The sequence below is a fragment of the Gavia stellata genome, chromosome 26, assembly GCF_030936135.1.
Source record: "Gavia stellata isolate bGavSte3 chromosome 26, bGavSte3.hap2, whole genome shotgun sequence".
NCBI classification, from domain to species: Eukaryota; Metazoa; Chordata; class Aves; order Gaviiformes; family Gaviidae; genus Gavia; species Gavia stellata.
In genome coordinates this window covers 4,701,985-4,711,411 of record NC_082619.1, presented here as the reverse complement: position 1 = coordinate 4,711,411, position 9,427 = coordinate 4,701,985, and the positions used below count along the sequence as shown (strand labels likewise).

The 9,427-nt window shown below is 42.0% G+C and overlaps 1 protein-coding gene across 1 annotated transcript; it reads left to right on the top strand.

Annotated features, from left to right (window-relative positions):
• Nucleotides 1-5,363: 5,363 nt before the first annotated feature.
• On the top strand, nucleotides 5,364-8,117 carry LOC132319246 (uncharacterized protein CXorf65 homolog). Its single transcript, XM_059829565.1, has 6 exons — nucleotides 5,364-5,388; nucleotides 6,073-6,159; nucleotides 6,970-7,086; nucleotides 7,456-7,530; nucleotides 7,844-7,948; nucleotides 8,038-8,117. Exons 1-6 carry the CDS (start codon nucleotides 5,364-5,366, stop codon nucleotides 8,115-8,117), a joined length of 489 nt encoding a protein of 162 aa, XP_059685548.1.
• Nucleotides 8,118-9,427: the final 1,310 nt, after the last annotated feature.

Below are 9,427 nucleotides of genomic sequence, written 5' to 3'. Positions count from 1 at the left end.
TCATTCCCTCTAGCCTTCACTTCTATCAGACGGTTGGTCCTCGTGGTTCTGGCGAAGATGCTGGCTTTGGAGAGAAAGGAGCTGTGTATAATGCAGGTGAAGTGCTTTGCCAACCCCAGGTGTTCTCCTGTTGGTTTCTTCCACTTACTCCCCCTTCTGTTGTCTTCTGTTAACTCTCTAGTGTGAAATTTTGATACCTACTCGCCCAGAAATTTGTGCACACACATGAGGTCACACAAGCACTTTGGCTGCTATGCACTCGCATGTTTACGCACGCGCACATTTCCGTTTTAGGTTCCTTTGATCTCTTCAGCTGGGGAGTGTAACCTCCTGTCATTGGAATGAGTTAGCGTTTTATTCCTTAGGAGTTAGGAGGGTAAGTGGCCAGCCCTGAAAAGTCCTTTAAAACAATAGTGGATTCAAATGACTAGTGAAGAAAATAAAGATCTTTAAAAATATTTCCGTGGGTTCTCCTGTTGGTCATTCTATTCTCTGAAAGCACGTGACTCATGGGCCTTGTTTGCCTTCTGGGGATGACCTCATCTTGGGAATGTCAGGATGTTCGCAGGGTACAGCAAGTCCAGAGCCCAGCAGATGGCACTATCTAGCGATGCTGAGGATAACTTACAGAAAAGTAGCACCCTGACAGTTTACTGGGCAAGTTAGGAGTTGATAGTAACGCACTGTCATCCTTCCCCTCACTAAGGAACGAGACCTTCTCTTACATCTCTTGCCTCATCCATTTTCCTTCTTCACAGTACACAAAATGCTGTTGCCTCCTATGAACAGACAGTGCCCCTTCCGGGAAATAAATTGGAATAGACTTGTAGCCAGTGGTTAAGTGTGAGACTTGCCTTGTGTTTCAGAAGAGCGTTTTGCACGGGGCGTTCTGGAGGATTTCAGTGTTCACACCCTGTACGATAAGCTGGAAGACCAGAATTTGCACCTGGCATCTCAGTTGGCAAAGCACAGGATGGATGTGTCGGTGTTTTACAATGGAATCAGCCAGCGGATTCAAAGTCTCGTGGTCAGTGTGAAGAAACAATTGAGGGGAGGGAGTCTTGAAACCATGAAATTTGTAAGATAAATGGTTCCCCTGAAGTGGTAGTTTACGGAGGGATAGGTCTTACTCCTTTCCGGAACCTTATTCCAGCATAAAATAGTTATGCTAATATCTGTTTTGATATGAGAGGTAAAATGTGGAATGGGTGGATTGTGAGGCTTACAGAGTATAATACTGCTGCTTTCTGTAAACAGGACATGGTGCAAGCACTGGACTCTGAAGGCCTGAAAATCTTTGCCAGGCAAAAGATTTGTGGGCATAAACCTGCAGACAGCAGCGGGGCAGCAGTGGGTGTTGAAAAATGTGATGAACACTGTAGGAACAACTTCCATGCAGGTGAGAGAACCAGAGTGCAGAGCAAGAGAGAAGCAGAGTAGCATTAGTGGAACGGTTAAAAAAAGGCACGGGTCATACACTTGAGAAGAAATCCCACAAGATAGTGTCTTCCAGTGTTGTTGTAGTTCTGTAAGAGCTGACTGCCTGTCTTCATGTGAGTTCAATGAGAAGACAGGTCTGTCAGCTTAGGAACGGTTAAGCACAGAGTTACTTGGAAATGTTACAGCATGAGCCATCCTGTGGAATTTCCAAAGAAAGGTTCCTGCTCTTGGTTTTGCTCTGGAGATAATTACAGTTCTTCATGGGGTTCTGTAGAAGTCCATTTAAATTGCTTTTCAGGTTCATTAGGTGCTCCATGGCAAGAGGCAACAGAGTTAATGAAAGCTCTGGAAGCGCTGCTTGGGAACGCTCTGTACAAGAATGTAGCTGTGAACCGAGAGATGGAGCAGAAGGTCCAAGGACAGGATGAGGTGGCAGTTGTACCCTCACTGGACAGCCTGGCCAGTGAAAGTAAATCAGAAGTAGTGGAAGGGCAGGTGAGTTACAAGTGTCTGTTGTTGAGCCATCTCTCACCTTTCTGCTAGTTTTTCCACTTGCCCGTTTCTTTAACTCTTGGGCCCTTTTTATCCCACAGAATCATGAGCTGTCTCAGCAATGTGAGCTCTTCAGTAGGAAAGATGCTTTTTTCAGCTTCCCTGGACATGAAGAACATGGTAAGAGCAGTGACTTAGTTGTGGGTGCCATGGGTACTTTTCAGAAATCATAGTAGGAGGCTGATTCAGTGAAGTCTAGGTTAAGAGAGACCATGTATGTTTGCTAACAGAGCAAATGTATAATTACTTTTTCCCATTTATGCTATTTCTTACTTTTGCATGACTTTTTTTGTTGATGTGGACAACTGAAAGTTCTCCAGTTCAGGAAAGCCACTTCTGCCTCCTCTATCCCTCTGTAAGAGGGAAGTCAAGGAACTTTTGTCCCCACAGACACTTTACACCTATATATTAAGCAACCACAAGAGATTGGGTGTCATTATACTAATTAAACGCTAATATGGGGAGGTCAGGAAAATTCTATACCATCAGTTCTGTGATCCTCACAGCCTCTGGGTAGGCGTTCTCTCTGCTCAATACAGTATTTCCTTGTGGCAGCATGTGTGTTGCAGTCATCCAGCCCTGAGGAGCCTCTTCTTCCTTTAGGCTTAATAGTGCCCCCCTGTTTTTATCAGGTTTAGATCTCCAGTTGGCTTATCTGACTGAGTTGGAGGTCGAGGGCCTCATAGCAGCTTCTCCCCTTGCCAAGACTCTGTGTGAGATCAAGCAAGCTTTGGTGAATCTGCAGCAACCTTCAGACCTTGTTAATCCAGGTAACAAATCTTAGTCTGTATTGCAGTTTCTGTTTCCCTATAGTGGATAGGATATAAGATTACAAAGTGGGGGGAGAAAAGTTGTCTCTCATCGTCAATGCCTTAGTAAAATGCGCACACAAACGCTTGCTGTTGAGCTGCAGGTCATTAAAAAGAAGTCACTGGAAGGTCAATAAGTAGACCAAAGCGCTTGACTAATTCACATGTGTAGACATGTTTCCTTCTTTCTCTCAGCAGGTACTTACACAAACAGAGGATTTTTGTTTCTTATTAATTAATACGGTAGAGGTTTTCTGTTCATCACAAAAGGTTTCTGGGGAAAATGTTATAATACGGCCAAGATCTGTGATCTTAGGGAGCAAGAGAATAAGGCGGCTGGTTCTGTTCATGTATACTGGTTCATAGCAGTAGATAAAGAGTTAAAATAAACAGAATGTCTTCTGAACTGAACATTTACCTCAAGCTATTGCTGAATTTTTAGACTGTGATGCTTAGAGTTTGATAATTAATGGTGTGGTTTTGGTGTAATTAGGAGTGGATAATTTGCATTATTTTGAAATTCAGATACAGTGAGCTTTGCAAGGGCCTGAATATGCTGTCAAAGTGCACTATGCAGCTTGCCACATACTCTAGAGTCACAGGCAGTCTATAGTGCTGGCAGTAGATCCTGTCCTGTTTTTTTGTATATTGGACTAGGCTGCCTTAGTGGTGGCATAGCTGCCCCTTGATGCTGTCCGCTGAATTTGCACTCTGCTTGTTTTGAATTTTTCTAACAGACAGCAAACATCAAACAAGCGTGGGGAACTCAGACCTCTTCTGAGCTGCTGGGCCAGAAAGAGGGATGAAGCTCTGCTGCTGGAAGTAAAGAGGAGCTGCATTGCTCAGAGAATTGAAGAGAGAGAACTGTTTCATCTTCTGCAAAGTAAAATAGCCACCAGCTCATTTCCTTGAGAACCTGGCTTATCCTTGGGAATGGCTAAAGGTGGATTACGGGAGGATGTGTGTGTCTGTGGACAGAGCTGCAGTACCTGAAGTGTCAGAATAAATATGTATTTAGTTAGAGATGTACTTGGTCAGATATGTAATGAATAATCCATGTTCTGTTTGCTTAACCTGGTTGAAATTATTCAAGGAGCGTGTGGATGTGGCATTGTATTGAAGGAGCGTGTGGATGTGGCATTGTGGGATGTGGCTTGATGGGCATGGTGCTGTGTGGTGTGGGTGGGTTGTTTTGGTGTGGGTTGTGGTGTATTTTGTGGTTTGTGGGTGGCTTTGGTTTGTTTTTTGGTTTTTTGGGGTTTTTTTGTGGGTGTGTGTGGTTTGTGGTGTGTTTTTTTTTTATGGTTGGACTTGATGATCTTACAGGTCTTTTCCAACCTTAGTGATTCTGTGAAATACTTTCACACTTGCCTCGGATTATCAATAATTTGTAGGCTTGAGCAGGAATCTGAGGTTCTTGACATTGTTTACTAATTCCATAGTTTTCATTGTTAAGTTAGTAAAGTAGAAAACATACGAGGCCATGGGTGGCATAAGAGCCCCTACTTACCAATGCATTCTGTATAGCCTTTATGATCTCTGATACATAGGGTATTTGTGAGGGTTTTTCAAGTGTAGTTTAGAGCCTTACTACTAAGTCTTGCCCAGCATCTCTACATTACCTGTGCATGTTTTCAATATACTCATGTTGATCTCTGTAAGGTCTGCTGGCAGAGACCTTAAAGGTCTCTAGAGATGTGGTTTTTGAGCAGAGCACACTTAAACTATTCCTTGTAGTGGTGACTGTAGGGATCACTGTAGCTGCCTGTGCCCAGTGCTCTGGGAGCCTGATCTTTAAACTGAAAACATCCTTCCTACCATTCTTATTCTTTTGGCCAGTCTGTATAATGTCAAGAGAGCCTGGCTGTGAAGTGGGCTTTGCTTCTGTGGAACAGGAGCGGAATCAGAACACCTGCTTAACCTCTTTCTGCGCAATATTCCTTAGCTCCAGGTGAAGTACAGCAACATAAAACTTCTTGACTGTGAGCAAGCACAGTATCTTGGCAACCCCCACAGGTAGGCTTCAGCCAACTGTTTCCAACAGCAAAGCCTATTCTCCTCTCATTGCAATATTTACTGAATGTGTGAAAGAGGTTTGTGGACCCACTCCTTCCTGGTTCCTAGACACAAATCTGTGTTTACTCCTGCCTTTGCATAACCGTAATGGGTATTAAGAGGTTGAGACTTGAGTGCCCAGGAGCCAAGACGAAGCTCTCAGTTTTGCTTCCGCTAACTTGTGTCTCTCGTGTATCCAGAGGAACTGCAAGGTCTTTTGCCCTCATCTACTCATTTTGGTGGTTCCGTGTTTTCTGAGCTTGCTCCCAAAAACAGAAGGTTTGTTTTGGTTCCTTTGCAACTTCACCTTGGGAGAATTTAGGTACTTACTGACACTTTGAAGGGACTTTCAGAAGGTGGGAGGATTTTGGGAAGCAAAACATAACTACAGGCAAACACTACAAAACACCTGTAGGTCACTCTCTGTGATTGCCTGTTGTAGAATATAGTAGTGAAAAAACTGTCATTGCTCTCCTCATTGCTTTCTTTTTTAGATTATCAACAGATATGTTTATAACAGTACTACATGGAGGTAAGCGTCTTCAGTGATTGCTGTCTCTAATATCCCCAGGGAAACATGGTACCCAGACAGGTGATAAAGTTATCTCTGTGACTCGTGGTTCCAGGTTATATTTGTAAAAGGCAGGGTGGAAGGCAGTAGTAAATAAAATTTGTCAAATTTTTGATTGTAATGGTTTTCCAATGAAAACAATTTTTTTGTTTTAGATCAAAACAAAGATATGTGTATGGAATTTTGCTAGAAGTTTTCTTTTTTCCCTCACTGTGGTTTTCTTAACAAGTACACTTCAGTTATAAGTAAATGTTTTTGAGTTTCAAAATGCTTTGGGTCTTTTTCTCCCAAAGAATATCAATGAAAAGACCAGAGTTTCACACAGCATTTCTTTACATGCTCTGTTAGTAGTTCCTTGAAAAGGAAAGAACAAATAGAAAGAGGAGTGGTTCAACCATTGTTTTTGTTCTACTTCTTGAAGTATTTACTGTTGATAGCTCTTTTTCTAGTGGTCTATGGAATCTTCTGGAAGTCCAGTGCTGTCTGGAGTAGCTGTGAAGTCCCCTCACATTCGGAAGGGTGCCATTTCCCTGAGACTGCCGATAAGAGTGATTGAGTGCAGGGTCATTTCATTTGGCATTTGGAGAAGGGTCACAGGGCTGTTGTTTTTTCTTTGGTTGCTTTGACTTACGCCTCTCTTAACAGAAAATGAAAAGGCCCTTTTCAACATTCAGTGTAAAGTTCAGCTTCTCTTGGAGAGCATCAAACGCTGCTGTGGCTGTGAGAAGGAAGGTATGGTTGAGTTCCCTAAGAAGGAACCTCTTTGGTTTATGTCTGTGCGTGGCTCTGAGTTTTAAAAATGAACTGGGTGGTTTCTGCTGGTTCTGTCTTCCGGTGTGAAACTGTCATCAAGCCTCCCAGTGTATTAACAAAGCCAGATAATGGTCCTGACAGTGTTTGTTGCAGTTACTGAGGCTGCCCTTGGCTGTGCTCATTATCTGGGTTATCCTTGCCTCTTATACATACGCAGCTAGATACAGTGCTTTTAAATGCTGTTAGAAGAAAAGGTCCAATGAAAAAGCCTAATGAAAATGTCCATCTGAAGAAAATGTCCAATGAAGATTTCATTACTATGGCAACACAATGCAGTGTGCTAACAACTCAGATCTACTGGCAGATTCTTTGCAGATTTTCACGCTCAGTCCTTGAATACAGTCATGTTAATTAAGCCTATCAAGTTGCTTCTGATGAACATAACCATACTGGCTATCTATTGAATTCTCCTAGGCCACAGCAGGTGCAGTGTATTATGAACCAGCTTATCCCACAGCAAAAGAGATTTGCACCAAGTTGTACAACCTAGTTTTTGCCTTGACTAAAAGTATACGCATCAATGTAACATGGCTAACTGACCACTAGGATGAGAGGCAGATAATTATTTTGAGATGGTCCAGAATCATAGTACTCAATTAAAATGCACCCAGACTTTGTGCTGTTTTTCAGATGTGGATTACTTCTGCATAGCTGACACATGTCTTAATTGCCATAGCTCTTAGTAGCTGCCTGCCCTCGAACCCTGACCTAGACTTCTGTGTGTTGCAGGTGAAATTGAATTGGCAGATGAGAATGGCCAGGTGAAGAATTTGCTCCAGAACCAGGACCACTACGCATCGCAGCTCCTGAGTGAGAGGGAGTTCTGCGTACTACTCAAAGTCACACGTATGTAAATCTGCAGTTCTCTGTATTGGAGATGCTTTTATTTTCCTTTGTAGCTAAAGAAATACCCACACACAGGTGAAGGTTGAAAGTTGTAGAGGATTTTCCTTCTGGATTCCCAGCCTGAGCCTCTGAGCATCCTTAGCTCTGCTCAGAGACAATAGGACATAACAAGTTGAACACTTACTGAAGACAGAGCTAAGATACCAGAAATCGGACACTGAAATTAAGGCTGCTTTTGAAAATGGTCTAGTGAAAGTCAGAATTGCCTTGTGTGGGACAGAGATTTCCTCCTGACAGTCTGAGTTCTACCTCCAGGAAATGGTTTTTTTGAAGTTTCTGTTTTTAATACCATGCTTTTATCCCTCACAGGCCATGATGGTTCCCAAGAAGCTGTTTTTACACCACTGCTGAAAGATCACAGCATTGTCACTCCAAAGTTCCTGGGTAGGTAGCCTGAAGTAGATGTTTCTATGATCTTTTTCTCAAACATGAGAGGAAAGAATGTCATATTAGTTGTGCTTCTAGAGGAGGAATAAAAGCCTGAAGTAAGGGAGAAGGTTTTTAATTTATAGTCAAAATGGGAAATCTTTATTTCCAGAACTAAAAAACTAAAACTAACTGAAGAAGAAAGTGCTTGTTAATATCTTCCCATTCTGTGTGAAGTACTGGAGTCGTAGATGACATGGTGTGTACCATGGAAGTACAAGAATTACATTTGGTCTTCCCTTATCAGCTACTTTTTCTCTTCTCTCTGCAGCTAAATTGGGGAAGTGGGAAGATTCGAAAGTGTCACCTACCAGAGTGAAATCCAGAAAATATGGCAAACAAGCAACCTTGCTTTTGGAAGTTCCATCCACAGAAGGTGAACCCCCTGACCTGAATGAAATTAATACTTACACTTTCTTTATGTCCCCAGCACCTATCCATGAGCGTATTGTGTTTCTACTGCAGGTAAAAGGAGTCATTCACCACAGGGCAACAAGAATAAAACTGTGGCTTCCCCTTTCAGAGAAGCTGAGAAACTCCAATAATGGCAAATCAAAGGAGTAGCTTGGGACTGAGTTTTGGAGGCCATCTTTATGCTTATTGGTTTATTCCTTGATGAAACACTTAAATTGTTGGGTTGTTTCCACAAGCCTTAAATAGTAAATGCCTTGTTTCTGTGAGGAAAAGAATAGTCCACTGAGCCTAGTTCATGAGTGAAAAATCAGTTTGAAGCCAGGTACATGCTTAATAACTTTGCCAAATGAAGCCTTGATCCGTGCAGACACTGGGCTTGTATGGTGAATAATAGAAATTGGCAGAAGGACAAGCTGCAGCCCCAGGTTGGTTCATCTTTAACTCAATAGTTTTATTTCTGGAATTCTTGAAGTATTCGATTAACAAGTCCTTAGTACTTTTATCTCAACTTTTACCTGACCAGCTTCTATAAATAACTTTATAAGTCCTCAGGTGGGTCATATCTTCACAGGATGGACCCTGTCCCATCTTTCACATACCTGTTGAATCAGCAATCCTGCTGATTTGCTGTGCTAAGTACTTGTATATATGCAGCACAATGAGAAACGTATTAAAACTGTGTATAAAAATTTAGATAATCTTGCAAAAGCTATAGATGAACCTTTCTTCTTCAAGGTTCCTCTTAAAAAAGGCTGTAAAACCTAATCAGTGAGAACATGACTTTTCCCTGTACAACACCCAGCGGTACGTTGATCTCGGATAAATTCGCAAACAGTTTTAAAGTTGCAACACTTGGTTTTATGCAACTCTTTTATTGCTGAAAATATTTCGAATTAAACAGAAAGATCTCAAAAATCTATTTTTTAACACTAGCTCCCAAATAAGAAAAGGGCTGTTGGGTCTCTCCAGTTAAGATTCCCTACATGCTGTTGATCATCCAGTGAAATTCACCTGTGTCTGTTTATGTGAGAACTATGTAACAATCTTGGAAGTGTTTAGCTGTTTATGTCACGGGAAAGTAGTATCCGTATTTTCTATGAGGAACTGATGCTCCGGGGAAGATCTCAGTCACCCAGCAGTTCAAATTCCTACTCCTGGCTTTGGAAGTAAAAGCAGCAACTAATTTCTGTTAAATTCAAGGAGGAAATCTGTGGTTACGGAGACACCATACTCCGCTGCTTCAAATCCATTGAGATTAAAAAATGAGGTTGTGCAGATACTAGGGAAATGCAAAAGTGGTGTCTGCTTTGCATTTGTGGATATCTAAAATTTGTTGGGACACAGCATTTTTGTAAGGTAGTATCGGAAATAAGTTACTTCGGTGGGAAGTCTCTCTTTTCTCTTGAACTTACAGAATTCGGTCTTGCAAGAAGTCTGACAA